This window comes from Equus asinus, chromosome 9, assembly GCF_041296235.1.
Source record: "Equus asinus isolate D_3611 breed Donkey chromosome 9, EquAss-T2T_v2, whole genome shotgun sequence".
NCBI classification, from domain to species: domain Eukaryota; kingdom Metazoa; phylum Chordata; class Mammalia; order Perissodactyla; family Equidae; genus Equus; species Equus asinus.
In genome coordinates, this window is record NC_091798.1 from 34,242,108 (window position 1) to 34,257,744 (window position 15,637).

Genomic DNA, 15,637 nt, shown 5'->3' on the forward strand with positions numbered 1-15,637 from the left:
TCCAAAGATTAAATTTGGACTTTGGAAAGGAAAAAAGATTTCAAAGAAACTCATGTTCCCTAAAAGGGAATCCAACTCTAATATGCTCAGTTTTCAAGGACAAGATAAGGCTATTCTCCGTCTTCAGTATTGGCAGACTTTAAGTGCTATGTGAAAAGCCTCAACTGCTTTGGAGCATGGGTATATTACCCAGGCAGACTTAGATTCCACTCTGCAGCTTGGCCTGCTGACAGGCCTCCTGCTTGGCTCTCCTATATTTGGTTGGCTTAGACAGGACTTAGAAACAAACAAACAAAAGCTTGTAAGTATCAGCAAAATCAGCCAGAAGCATATGAGGACAGTCACCTTCAAAAGTCCACAAAACTAATACATATAAAAGCTATCCTTGGAAAAATATATGCTTCTTTTGGAAGCTAGGATTTTTCAGTCCACAATAAATCCATTTAATAAATAACTTTTTCTCCATTATCTTATTTAGTAATCAAAATTCTCAAAGGCTGACAGTTAATAGGATTATACCCATTCAAAGGCAAAGATATTGAAACCCAGAGAGATAAAATGACTTTCCCGAATTCTCTGAGCAAAATAGAGTTGGAATCAAAACTGAATCCCGATCTCCTGAACCCATTTTCTTACAATCACAATATTATCATAATCTTATCTTGAACTTTACCCATAGAGATGAGGCTGTTGCTCTCTCAACTCCCTCGCAGATGGGTCTAAGTCAAGGAGACTGCCTTTTTTTTTTTTGTAATGTTTATTGCTTTCTTTGTTGAATAATATGTAGTCACTGTAAAGATTATAAGGTGACCTATAATCTCTAAATTTTGGTATAAATACAATAGATTTACATCACAATTTTAACATAACGCTAGCTAACTCAACTATAAGGGCTCCGAACAATAAATAAATATGGAAGTAAAAGAAAGGAAAAAAAAAATCTGAACTCTTGATTTATCCAGGAGCCTTCTCCTGTTTGATCTGGGACACACACCCCCTGCCACCCATACACATATACTCTCTCTCTCTCTCTCCTGCTTTATTTTTCTGCTTAGCAGTTACTTTATCTAATATACTATATATGACATTTATTTACCTGGTTTAGGGACCATGTCCTCTACTAGAATATAGGCTCCATAAAGCGGGGGGTTTTGGTCTGCTTTGGTCATAGCTATATCCCCTGCACCGGGAGGACTGCTGACAGATTCTTTGTGAACACTTATGGAATACATGAAGGAAGAAATGAATGAATGGACACAAGCTAGAGTTACTAAAGGGTAACTTACATGCTGACTTTAGGATCGAATCCCCTGTAAGATATAACTACATTTCCTTCTGTTCTGCTCTCTCTCTCTGATGTGTTTTTACATGGCTATGGTCAGACTGTATATATTTGTATCTAAATTTCCTCACCTAAAATTTTACGTAGATATGTATGTATATATACATATATATATTTATATGTAAATAAATATATATATGTATATATAAATGTATATATATGTATATTTATATATATATGTAAAATAAGCATTGACAGTCTTGTCTTTTTCTTTTCTTTTCCTTTAAAGATGGCACCTGAGCTAACAACTGTTGCCAATCTTCTTTTTTTTTCTGCTGCTTCTCCCCTCATCCCCCCAGTACATAGTTGTATATTTTAGTTGTGGGTCCTTCTAGTTGTGGCATGTGAGATGCCGCCTCAGTGTGGCCTGACGAGTGGCTTCATGTCCGCGCCCAGGATCCAAACCAGCGAAACCCTGGGCTGCCAAAGTGGAGCACGTGAGCTTAACCACTCAGCCACCGGGGCCAGCCCGTGTCTTGTCTTTTTCAATCTTAAAATACTAAAACATTACTAAAAGAAAATGTGGAAATGATAACTGATAATCGAAAAGAAAAAGAAAATTCATAGACCCGCTCAGAATTATCACTAACATTTGGTATCTTGCCTTTTGGCTCATCATTTTGAGTATAAGTTTCAAATGACATTATGATCATAATATAGATAGAATTTTTCATACTTTGTTTTTTAACAGACCTGGAATTTCAGTGCATAAACAGTTTAATGAGGAAAATCAAAATTTACTTAATCATTTTCATATTCCTGTATATATAGGTTGTTGTCAATCTTTTTCTTCTGTAATGTTGCAGTGGACTTTTTGTTTTGTAGAAAGCTTTTTCAAATTTGGGATTAAGGAAATGACTTTTTAATGGCCCCCATGCTCCCCCTTAGCATCCTGCCATAACCGTCTCCATTCTCTCACCCACTGCTGATGTAATTTATGGCTCTGGCTTCTTATTTGTTTAAAGCTGATCCCTTAAGAGGTGACCTCCCAGTGTCTTCAATTATGATTTTTAAATGATGCCTTAGGCCACTGCCTGGCACAGTGGTGCCCTCACCTTCCCGCCTTCTGCCTTCTGAGCATTGAGCTCAGCTGCCAAACTGGCTGTGCCCCCTCCTGTCCTCAGAGTTGCCTCCAGAGTCCCAGCAGAGAGGCAGATTAACCCCTTTTGTTAGCAGAGGTAATTTGCCTGGGCTCAGCATTAATAAGGAATGCCTGAGCAGTTGGGGTCAGGAAGAACAGATCTGTCAAGCCCCAGGGTTAATTTAATAGCAATCTGTTGGCTGTCTGCCTTGTATATTAGCTGTGAATCCAATGCTATGTTTTGCTTTTGCCATTTAGTTCTTTGGAACAACCGGGAAATAATTTGGATAGAGAGCTCTAAAGGATAGGGAAGAGAAAATGGACTGTCAAAATGTATCATTCCATTTTCAAGATAATACGGGGAGCCATGCATTGCTCATCTCTTTTCTCCTTCCCTCCCGACATAAAGGGCAAAACCACATATGCTGAACATGCGTATCTCCCTTTTGAAGAGTGTAAGGAAAAAAGCCTGAGTTTCTAGATGATGCAGATGTGAAATATGCTCTCCCATCATCCTCACTGAATTTTGAGTGACTATACTCCTTCTCCCAAATGTTTCTGGAACTCAGCAAATCCTCCCTAAGTTAACAATTCAGGAATCGTGTTTCTGTCCCAACTTGCAGTTCAAAGAAGAAAAAATTATCACATCATAGGACACAAAAATCCTAGGTCAGATGCTGTATCCAAATTCTGGTTCTGAAAAATGTGGCCTCCAAAGTGGTCGAGGAATCAAGAGAGCACAGGCCCAAAGCAGAAGAGATGGAGCTCCTTCTCCCATTAGCCAGGGGTGTTTCAAGAGAGCCAGAATTGCTGCGCTCAGAAAGGCTGACTCTGTGACGGAGCCACTGGAGCGGGGCGGGGGCGTGTGGTCAAGAATCCAGGCTTTGGAGTCAAACTTGGGTTCAAGTGCCAGCTCTGCCCCCTGCTGGCCATCTGACCTTGAGTAATTTACCTCAGTTCACTGTTTCCTCTGCAAGAAAATGAGCCTGTTAATAATACTGACCTCAAAAGGCTGAGATGAAGGTCAAATGAGCCAATACATGGCACTTGATAAACATTCACTGCTGGTTGTTATTATCCTCCTTGTTGTCCTTATCATCATGATTATTAAAAAGAGGATTAGAGTCCGGCTGAACCCCATTGAGTCAGACCTAAATAAGCACTCTAGTCAAAAGGGAGGTGCTTGGGGATGAGGGATGATGGGTAGGCTTAGAGGCCCAGAATGGGTGGGTGGGAGGGAGGATGGATCCAGAGGCAGCAGCCCTAAGCAGAGTCAGTGGGCACATCCCCATGATGGTGTTCTCGATGGTGGGGGATGTTCCTGGTTTCGTAGATATGTTTAAGCATGTCATTTCACACGTTCTGACTTTTGGGCTTTATTTTTAGGTGAGAAAAAAATAACCATAGATGTGGCACCTCCCCTTCCCACACAGCAAAGATCCCTTCCAGTTAAGCTTGTTTTTAGAGCTGTACTGGTAGAGGTTGAGAAAACTGACACCAGATTTTCTTTCCCTATTTTTGGAAAAGAGAAACACACTCATTGGCACAGTAGAGTGTGGAGGCTCTTTCTGGGGGCCAATTAAATCTGACAACAGCTGAGCTCCAACCTCTACTCACCCCACCCTGTGTCGTGGCCACAAGGCCCACACATGAGTCAGGGGCCTAGAGAGAACATCAGAGCTGCAGCTTGGAGCCACCTTTCGGTGGGGCATAGGTTCCTGCTCCCCAGCATGTGGTGCTAACTGCAATAATATTTCTAACTCTGGCGGCAGTTGGTTGAAAGGTAGTGTTTTGTGAATCCAGGGGACTCATATGCTCCAGAGACCCAAGTAATATCTGCATCTGGGTTTGTGCAGGAAATTGTAGTAAAACGTAATGTTAGTTCAGTCTCAAGCTAATTTAGAAAGAACCCAACAGGATTTATAAGAGATAATTGAAGGGGAACAAGGCACAGCCAAACGCAAAGCTGTTATTGCAACCAATGGCATGCTGGAATAGTTGTACCAGGAGCACAGGTGATGTTGGAAAATAGATGACTACTTTGTTAGTGCTGGTGACTAAAAAATATCACTGCATGTAGTTGTACCTCATCTAAACTAGGGAGAGGACTATGCTACTGACTTCATGAAAAGCATAGACGATTTTCATCCATCCCAGTCTAATAACATAGTCTGATCAAGTTTCTGCTTGTTGATTCAATGCGATGTTCCCCAAAGTATGATACATAAACTCCTGGCACAGACACAAACGTTTTAATTTTAATTGTTATGCATTTATTTCATGCATATCATTTAAAATATAACTAGCTCATTAAAGCTAGATTTTATGACTCTTGGGTTGATACTTGGACAAGGCTAAGGAAAGAAAAAAGTGAATCGATTTAAATTGATCTGAAGAAAAAATGTCAAGTGAAAAATACTAACTGGTGGTATACAGGTGGGGCAGCATCACCAAGGTGAAGTTTAGGAAAAGGGGGAACCATTCTGGTCAGCTTTCCCATGTCACAGCATCCACATCACGAGCCCTGTTCCTTTGCAGGAAGTTGCTGGGTCCTCAGACAGCACCTCAGCCCCAGCCAGCTGCCTCCCAACCTGCAGCAGGTCCCCCGAGCTCTTGGTCGGGATATGACAGGATCAGCACGAACCCCCTCCCTCACGCATGCCAGACACCCTACTGAAGGTGTTTGTTTCCCTTGAGTCACTTTCACAATTGAGAGGCCAAATGTTTGACTTCATTATAAAGATGAGGCCTTTTTTTTTTTTGAGGAAGATTAGCCCTGAGCTAACATCTGCCACCAATCCTCCTCTTTTTGCTGAGGAAGACTGGCCCTGAACTAACATCCGTGCCCATCTTCCTCTACTTTATATGTGGGATACCTACCACAGCATGGCTTGCCAAGCGGTGCCACGTCCACACCCGGGATCTGAACCCGTGAACCCCGGGCCGCCGAAGCAGAACCTACGCACTTAACGCCCGCGTCACCGGGCCCACCCCTAAAGATGTGGTGTTAAAAAATAAAGGTATAAATGGGGCTGGCCCAGTGGTGCAGCAGTTAAGTTTGCACGTTCCACTTCAGTGGGCCAGGGTTCACTGATTCAGATCCCAGGTACATCAGATCCCAGGTACAGACTATGCACTGTTTGTCAAGCCGTGGTGTGGCAGGCAGCCCATGTATAAAGTAGAGGAAGATGGGCATGGATGTTAGCTCAGGGCCAGTCTTCCTCAGCAAAAAGAGGAGGCTTGGTGGCAGATGTTAGGTCAGGGCTAATCTTCCTCAAAAAAAAAAAAAGTGGAGGTATAACAATTCTTGATCAAAAGAGAAAATACTGAGAAAAAAAAAAACCATATGCTAAAACTAATGGTATATTCCATGGAAGCCTAAAACCATCCTGCTGTACAACTGGATGGCTTCTTTCTGACGCTTAAATTCTCACACAAGCTCTAAGCAAACAACAACTTATGGAGACTTAAGGTCCTGTATATCTTCAATAAGACAAATTTTGCATAATTACTAAGGAGCACAAGTTTTGCACCTGGGATAAAATCCTGGTGCTTCCACTCATGGGCCATGTGACTTGGGACAATTTACTTTACATACTCTGACCCTCTGTTTCCACCCCTGAAAAATGGGGATAAGAAAAGTGCTGATTAAAGAGCTGTTATAAGGATTAAATGAGATAAAGCACATGATATGCTTTGCACAGTGATTGACCTTTAGTCTGTGCTCCATAAATGGTAGCAGCTATTATTATTATCATTATCATCAACATATTATTAAGAAGATCTCAGGGATTTCATGTAAGAGGATTTACAGTCTATCACAGATATCATTTATCAGCCTAGGCATCTAGGTAAAGATTCAAATAAATTGGATTATTTAGTTAGAATGGAACTAGTTTCTTAACCACTGTTGTAAAATGAGAAATGTAAGTCTTTGCAACTTGGCACCTTTTAAAATGATTGCACAAGCAGATCACTTTGATGGTGAATGGGGCGTCTACATATTATGGAGGAGGAAATACTAATAAGGACTACGGAGACCTGAGTTCTAATGCTGCCTCTGACCGCTGGGTAACCCTGGGCCTCGTCTGCCTGGGACCAATAATGCCTGCCTCTTTGCACATGGAGTTATTGTGAGGATCCACCATGTGTGGTAAATGCTAACATGTTACACTGAAATATGGCAGTGCTGTTAGTAATCACCCCCGAGGTTCTGCCCCCCTTCTCCTGGTCCCCTCCTTGACTCGTCTGTGCCAGATATCGTGGACATTAAGCCAGCCAACATGGAGGAGCTCACAGAGGTGATCACGGCGGCCGAGTTCCACCCACATCACTGCAACACCTTCGTGTACAGCAGCAGCAAAGGGACAATCCGGCTGTGTGACATGAGGGCATCGGCCTTGTGTGACAGGCACACCAAATGTGAGTAGCCAGCAGCTCAGGGTTGATGGGGAGGGATGGGCCACTGGCCCCTGACATGCGGGAGGATATGGGGAGAGCCTAGAGGGTTTTGATCTCCTTTCCCACGTTAGACATGCTGGGAGTAAAGAAGCTACACGTGTTGTCCTTACTCGAGAGTCTGCTCTATATTTGATATTTCAATAAAGATGAAACCTCACGTTCAACTCCATAAACATTCGCTTCAGGCTGTGGAGTATGGAAATGAATAAGACATGAGCCCTGTCACATAACATTGTGACAGGATCTGAATTATGTTTTAAGGTCACTGTTGCTGCTGTGGGGAGAGAGAACCTGAGGAGTAGAAGGGGAGACCAGCTAGGGGATTGTGTAACATCCAGGCAGGAGATGAGCGTGGCCTGGACAAGGGTGGAGTTGTGGAAACAGAGAAGAGCCATGGTCTCTGGACGGATCTTGGCAGCAGAGCTAACAGGACCTGCTGGACTGGGTGTGCGGCTGAGAATATACAAGGAATCACGATTGGCAGCTGGGGATGGTGACTGAGTTAATAACACTGTCTTGTACATGTGAAAGTCACTAAGAGAGTGGATCCTCAAAGTTCTTGTCACAAGAAAAAAATTTGTAACTGTGTGTGGTGACGGATGTTAACTAGACTTGGGCTGATTATTTTGCAATATATACATATATCAAATGATGATGCGTACACCTGAACCTAATATACTTTGTGTGTCAACTATATCTCAATATAAAAAAAGAATAGCAGCTTGAGGTGGGGCGCTGGTGGCTTCTTGGAGAGGTTGTAGCTCTGGGAACCAGCACTCTGGAAGTCCCAGTGGTTCTAGTGGGCACCAGGGAAAAGCTTCAGAGAGAGGGGTTGGGATAAAGTGCAGCCAGACTCCCAGGCCCTCAGATCATGCTGGAGTTCTCAGGGCATTGACAGAGCAAAGCAGCTCCAAAGCTAGGGGGAGCCAAGTGTTTGGAGGCCAGAGGCCAAGACTGATGTAAGCAGGTAAAGCAAGTGTCAGCTGGCGCTGCCTGCAAGTGCTGGGGTAGACGGGACGGGCCTGGAGCTAGCAGGAAGGCTTTCTAGAACAGAAACTGCTGCAGGAGTAAAGGTGCCTGGAAGGCAGAGGTAATCCATGTCCAGTGTCAGACCAGACAATGTGCAGCTGCCAGGATGTTCAGGAGCGACTAGAGCCGTGTTCGTCTGGCCAGCACCCCTGCCAGTGCTGTTGGCCACTCCAGTTTGCTGTGGAGAAATGAAGACCTATCCCTCCCACAGTCCCGGCTCTCAGCTTCAATTCCTGTGTGACGTGAGTGACAGGGCGACACTCTTTGTAAGTGTATGATGGGAGAGGGGTGAAGATCTGGGTCATGTTGATCATTTCTGTTGGCTCATTTGCTGTGAAAAGGGTTGTATGGGGGAGCTGGTCTGCAGAGTGTAGTGGTACGTAGACTTGCGGCTTTAGAGGCACACAGACCCCGGTCCAAGCCAGGCTTCACCCCTTATTAGCTAACTTTGTCCAACTTTCCCTAACCTTCCTGAGCCTCAGTCTTCTCAGATGTAAAATGGGTAAAATCATAATATCCACCTCATGGGTTTGTCATGGGGCTCAGAGGAGATAGCTCTTAAGAATTAACGAGGTGTGTCCAGGCTGGAGGGTGAAAGGGTAACGGGGCACATGTGTATGGTGACGGATGGCAGCTAGACTTGTGCTGGTGAACACAATGCAGTCTATACAGAAGCCGAAATATAGTGATATACACCTGAAATTTATGTGATGTTATAAACCAATGTGACTTCAATAAAAAAAAAAAGATACACATAAAAAAATTATTAAGGAGATGTTTTACTTTTTTTCATACTAACTCTTCAAAACATATGTATTTTACACTTACAGAAGGTTTCAATTGAGATTATCCACATTTCAAGTACTCGATGGCCACAAGTGGCTAGTGGCTACCACACTGGACAGTGCAGATTTAAGATATTTCCTTCATTGTAGAAGGTTCTCTTGGAGAGTGTGCATCTAGACCATCAGCTCCTTGAGGACATGGACTTTTCTGTTTTGTTCACTGCTGTTGCTCAACACCTAAAACAGTGCCTGGCCCGTGATAGATGCTTAATAAATACTTGCTGATGTGTGTGCTGGTATTGATCTTTGAGCGGTACTTACTTATAAGCCAACAAGGGGAAAGGTGTTTAAGGCAGAAGGACCAACATGTGCAAAGGTACTGAGGCATGAAAGATCATAGTGTTTGTGGAACTGCGGGGTGACTGATTTGGCTGGTCTGCAGGGAATGACTTGGAGAAGGAAGAGAGTTGAAGCCCAGGAGGAATGCAGGCTTCTGGTCATAATGGCCATGATGAAGAACTTGAATTTTCTCTAAAAATCAGTGAACAACCACTAAAGTAACCAGGGGAGTAATATGATCAGAATTACGTTTTAGAGAAGTTAATTAGACAGAAGGCAGGGGGATGGAGGTTCGGTTCTGACTGAGAAAATAAAGAGACAAGGAAACAAGTCAGGAAGAGAGTGTAATGTTGACAAGGATTTCTTAACAGTGACACTGGTGAATTTTAAGCACACAATTCTTTGTTTGGGGGAGGGGGCTGTCCTGTACATTGTAGGGTATTTAGCAGCATCCCTGGCCTCTGCCCCCTGGATGCCACTAGCAAAAGCCAGTTGTGACAACCAAAAATGTCTCCAGACATTGTGAACTATCCCCCGGGGGATAATGGCTCCCAGTTGAGAACCGCAGATCCAGACTAAAATTCATTGTCAGTCCTTCAGCATGATTGATTTTCTTGTGTCTGCAATATATCTGTTACTATTAAGAACTCTAAATTGTCCAATGGAAAGGTAAGACTTAGCTCGTACACTCAAGGCATTAAAATTTAGCTGAAGAGGCAAGATGTACCCAGGAGACATTTCAGGAACAATGTATCAGGCAGTGTGTGTATTAATACCCAAATGAGTGGTGGAGACGATTAGGAGCTGGGACGTTCAGAGGAGAGTGGGACGTTCGGGCTAGACCTCCCAGGGAAGGCAGAGGCTGAGTAGTAGCGCTAAAGCACAGCTGGGGTTTGGTTAGGTGGGAAACAGAGAGAAGGCTGTTTCTGGCAGTGCATGCAGAATGGGCAACAGCCTGAAGTTAGGAAGTTACATGGAACCTTTAAAGAGTCTTAGTAACAAGTGTCAGGCTTGGGTGAAAGGGAATTATTAAAGAAATGAGGTCACATAGGGTTGATGGTTCATATCAGGTCAGTCTTTGAAGATCAGAGTCAAAAGTTTATGCCTTCATGTATTCATTCATTCCTTCCTTCATTCATTCATTGAGTTCCTACTCTATACCCAGAGTCTGAGTCCTGTGGTAGCCAGTCCTTCTTAAACCTTTCCACCAAGTATGCACTCCCGGGGCCAGCCCATGAACCTTGCTACCATGAGGAAGGGCACCCAGAGGCAATCCAACCTCTCTGATGTGCTCTGGGGGCCAGCCTATTAGCAGACAAGATAGCACGTGCCTGGCAGAGGCAAGAGACCCCAGGGGAGATGCTGACCACCATAGATTGTCTTTGAAATCTTGTTTTTCCATCTTAAAATTTCACATGAATTTTGTATTTTATTCCCATAGAATGTCTACTTTCCGTTTAATAATTACCTTTCTACCCAGCCCCAAATTTCAAGCAAAATTGATGTTCCCAAAAGATGCAGCATTTATCCTATGGTTTCCTGCACCACTTGGTGCACCCCTATATCCTCCTCCCCCTGACCTCCAAAGATACGTCCATGTGCCCTGGTTTGAGAAGCACAGTTTCTAGTGAGTGGAGAGCGATTTGAGATCATTTGGCTGGAGAACAGAGTTATAGAAATTATGTTTTATGGGAGATTAACACAGTGGTGGTGGGAAGAAACATAGGAGAATGAGGGTTTTGCTTTAGTCTCAGTACAATGGAAATTCATACCCTAGATAAATGATAGCTATGGAGATCAAAAGGAAAAAGGAATGTTTCTTTTAAAATAACTCTGGGTGGTGAAAGCGATAGAGATTGGCATTCGTCACACATGGATGTTCGTTGTTCAGGGTCCTTCCTAAACTATAAACCCTCTGAGGACAAGAACTGAATCTGTTTTGCTCACATCATGTTGCCAAGGCCTGACACATAAGTAGGTGTTCAATAAATATTTACTCAATAAATAAATTTATACCTGATGGTTGACATAAATGGCATGTGGAAAGGGGACTAATAAGAAGTTATACTAGGGGAGAGCAAAGGGTTGGGGTTCAGTTTGAGATATGCTGTGTGACATGAGCTGTCTAAGGAGGCAGGCCCCTCTGGTGGGTGAAGGTGGCACCGGGCTTGAAGGGCCACCGACCCAAAGTGGGTGCCAGAGATGGCACAAGAAGGCCTGGTGAGCTCACAGCCCAGTGTAGCAGACACTAGTCTGGGCTGTGGAGTCAGACAGATGCACACGAGTTCTAGATATTGAGGAATAAGCTTACTGAGAGACTTGATGAACCTTGAACTCAAAATGGACAAAGGACAAAGCCTTAGAAACTTCTAGAACTAGAATGGTTTAGAGTAGCAGGTTTGGAATCAGAAGTCAGCTCCGACACTCAGTGGCTGTGTGACCTCGGGCAAGCTATTTAATCCCCCTGAGCCCCAAGTTCCTCATTTGAAAGTAGAAACAGTAAAGACAGCCTCCTAGGGCTGGTTGTTCACAAAAAGTAAATGTCATCATGCGTGTAAGAGCCGAGCACTCTGCCAGGCTTGCAGGGGTCAATAACCGGTGGCAGCAGTTATCACAACCCTTCCTCCTGAATTCCCCTGTCCCAGGCCAGCAGCTGTGTGGCACTTGAAACACCAACCCTTTTCCCAGATATGTGAAGCCCCATTATCCGTTTCCTTAATTAGTATTTGTGGAGCACATACTGTATGTCAGGTGCTGTGCCAGACTCTGGGGACACAAGGGTGAGCAAAACCAGACCTGGTTTCCTTCCTCTTAGAGCTCACTGGCTGTCTTAGTGAGGGTTCTCCAGAGGAACAGAACTGATAGGAGATCGCTCTCTTTCTCATATATGTATACACATACATATATGTGTTTGTGCGTATATATATGTGTGTGTGTGTGTATATCTGTGCATGTGTGTGTAAATCTGTGCAATTTATTATAAAAGTGTCGACGAAAATAATCCATAACCAATCTATAAATGGAAATTGGGGAGAGTTTATTCTGAGCTAAAATCTGAGGACCATGGCCTGGGGCCTTTCTTCCCAAAGGAAGAGAGGGCACCAAAGAAGTGAGGTATACAGAGTGGTTATATACCCCCAAAGAGGATGCTTTACATATGATTGAAATGTCCCTCCCACAATAGTCACAAGATTGCCCTGTCTGCACAGCGCTTCATGGACACAGCAGGTAGTGGGTCTGCTATCTTGGTGGGCGCAGCAGGAAGCAAGTCTGTTGTCTCGAGCTGGGAGGTCACAGGTGAGCGCAGCAATCAGTTCCTAGCCTAAGGAAAGATGCTTAATCCTTAAGGAAATGCCAACGTTGGGAGGGGGAGGGAAGTTGCACCTTTATCTCAAGGGCCTTTGTTCTTGCCATAGGGAATGTCTAAAGCAGATGTACAATGCATGCTCAATGGCCACGGTCAGGCCCTTTTGGAAAAACAAGGTCAGGCCGAATTAGGTTTACACCAAGTGGCTTCCTCATATACTCCAATATATCCTATTGCTTGCCATTTCTATTTGTCATAAGTATTTGGTCCATATGATATGGAGGCTGACACGTCCCAAGATCTGCAGTGAGACCCAGGAGAGCCCACGGTATAGGTCTAGTCCAAAGGCCAGCAGGCTCGTGACCAGAAGAGCCGATGTTTCAGTTTGAGTTGCCTCAGCTGGAAGGGGTCAGGCAGCGGAATTCCCTCTTATTTGAGGGACGGCCAGCCTTTGTGTTCTACTCAGGCCTTCAATGGATTGGAGGAAGCCCACCCACATTAGGGAGGACCATCTGCTTTCCTCTGTCTATCCATTTAAATGTTAAAGTAATCGAAAAACACCCTCACGGAACACCCAGAGTAACATTTGACCAAATATCTGGGCACCCCATGGCCCAGCCAAATTGATGCATAAAAATAACCATCACACTGTGTAAGGAGGAAAGATGCACTAATCAGACAATCACAAACAGATATGACTTTGCAACTGCAAAAGTGGGATGAAAGAGAGGCACGTGGTGCTGTGAGGGGCTGTGACAAGGGCTGTATACCCCAAGGCAGTGACTGCTGGGCTCCACCCTAAAGACTGAGAAGTTACCTGGGGAGAAAAACGGGGAAGAGTCATCAGGCCCACACAAGCAGGAGGCCTGGCAAGCCACACCCCCAGGGGTGGCTCCTCCCTCCAGCCTGGTTGCCACACAGCCCTAGAGAAGCAAAGCCCCAGGGGATAGTCACTAGGGAGGCCCAGGAGCTTGCTAGCAGCCTGCAGGCCTCTGCCCGCAGCCCTGTCTCCCCACACCCCAGCCCGACACCAGCAGTGGTCTGAATTGCCAGCTGCCAGCCTCCTAATCTAATTAAGAAGCGAACAAAATCCATTTTCCTGACTCGTCCAAAGTGCCGACCTTCTTCGGTGCACATCTCCCTTTGTTCGGCTGCTGCAGCCGCGGCCCCCAGCTCCTGCCAGCTGGGAAAACAAGTTCAATCTGACCTCTCGCCTGACATTTCATATTGATTTTCTCCATCCTCCTCAAACGCCAGCCTGCAGTCGACCACGGTTCAGCCGAGGTGTGCGAATGGAATTGAGACAGTTCATCAGAGTTCAAAATGAAAAGCAACATTGGCTTTCGGAGATGAGCTCTGAGAAGGAGGGTATTTAATAACCGTCGGCGTTTAATCAAAACGCCGAGGAGACTCATGTTATCAGAGCTGCATATATTAATTTCCATATGTCCCTCACTCTGCATTCTCAGCGGGGGTGGGAAGGAATGGTTTTCTCCTTCATCTCTCTCTCTTTTCTATCACTTCTGGCATAGTGACAGGGGTTGTGTTTGCAGTTTGAGATTCTAATGTCTGAAACAATAGGGTGCTAATGGCAGTAGCAGTTGGCTGGGCTGAATCATGCCTTCTCCTTTCGGTGCATGACTATTGGGAGTTGAGTGAAGAAACCGGCCAGGTATGATGAATGACAGCCTAGGACATGAAAGAGAAATTCAGTCTGAACTCTTTTCCAGTGCCCTGCATGAATCTGGTCCCTGCCCACCTCTCCAATCTCAGCTCCCCGTCGTCTGGTCACACTGGCCTGCTTCCTGCACCTTCAACACACCCAGCCTTTTCCCGCCTCAGGGTCTTTGCACAGGCTCTTCCTCTGCCTGGAATGCTCTCCTTCCATGCTCCTCAGTTGTCTGGACTGTTCTCATTTTAGGTCTCTGGGAAAATGTTTCCTCCTCAGAGAGGACTTCTCGGTTCACCCCACCTGCACCCTATTTCTGTCTCATCACCCTATTTTATTTGTCTTTCTTTCATAGTGCTCATCTATAGATGTTTACTTTTCTTCCTCTCTGTCTCCCCAACTAAAATGTAATCTCCACGAGAGCAGCAACTTTATTTATCTTAGCAACCACTGAATTGCCAATAGTTAGCCTAGTGCCCAGCCACAAGTGGGGCTCCACTGAACATCTATGATAGAAAGGCAGGCAAGTGGGAAAAGACAGGTGAAAGAAGGTGGATTGGTTTCCTAGAGTTGCTGTCACAAAGTACCACAGACTGGGTACAGAACCGTGTTGTCTCACAGTTCTGGAGAACAGAAGTCCGAGAGTGAGGTGTCAACAGGGTTGGTTTCTTCTAAGGGCTGTGAAGAAAGGATCTGTTCTAAGCCCCTCTCTTTGGCTTACTGAGGATCGTCTTCTCCTCACCTCTTCACATCATCTTCCCTCCATACATGTCTGTGTCCAAAACTCCCCTTCTTGTAAGGACACCAGTCAGGTTGGATTAGGGGCCACCCTAATGACCTCATTTTAATTTAATTACCTTTTCAACGATTCTATCTCCAAATGGTTACATTCTGAAGTCCTGGGGGTTAGGACTTCAATATAGGAATTTGGGGTGGGGCGGGGGGACATGGGGACAGCACACCATTCACCCCATAGCAGAAGACATGAAAATAATTGAGGGCCCAGGCCCTGGAGTGGACCGTTCCAGGCGTGGATCCCAGGCTCATGTTCCGCAGGTGGCCGGCGCGAGGTGCCAATGATGATACTTCCTCTAGAAGTAGGGGTGAAAAGTGATCGTGGACACGGGGCTCTCAGCACAGCCCCTGACCCACTGTGAGCACACAGTGCACATGGGTCTCATCGAAGGTGGTGGGTTGAGATTGTATGTTGACGGTACATTGAGTCTCTACACCTCCCCATGGCTGTGTGCGTGTTTTGTGGTGGTGATGCCCGGATCTCTTCCTGTGGTGCAGAAACATAATTTCTCTCTGAACAAAGGGTATGTTAATTGATTTTAGAGGCTGTGAGGTGCTAAGGAGCCTGTTTCCTACTCAAAAGCCACTCTTAAGAGGGGAAGGTCACGAATAAGCAGTTTGTTTGAACAGCATAAAGCAGGAGGTGCAATCCTCAAACGGGAGTGGGAATAGAGAAGGAGTTCCGCGAAGGGCCATAGGGATTTACCTTGCCCACCGCCTGGGGACACAGTTACACTGGAGCAAGTGGGGAAATGCTTAGGATAAATGTTAAAGCAGGACGCGAAGTTACAAACCCACCATGAACACAGCAGTGTAAAGATGAGTGTGC

The 15,637-nt window shown here is 45.0% G+C and overlaps 1 protein-coding gene across 6 annotated transcripts in view; it reads left to right on the forward strand.

The window, feature by feature from the left end:
* Positions 1-15,637, forward strand: part of PPP2R2B (protein phosphatase 2 regulatory subunit Bbeta) — a 435,701-nt gene that overhangs the window by 385,781 nt on the left and 34,283 nt on the right. For all 6 annotated transcript variants that reach the window (XM_070517246.1, XM_070517250.1, XM_070517249.1 and 3 more), the window contains one exon: positions 6,681-6,845. In XM_070517246.1, the coding sequence (XP_070373347.1) occupies positions 6,681-6,845 (165 nt within the window). The remainder of the gene's footprint in view (positions 1-6,680; positions 6,846-15,637) is intronic.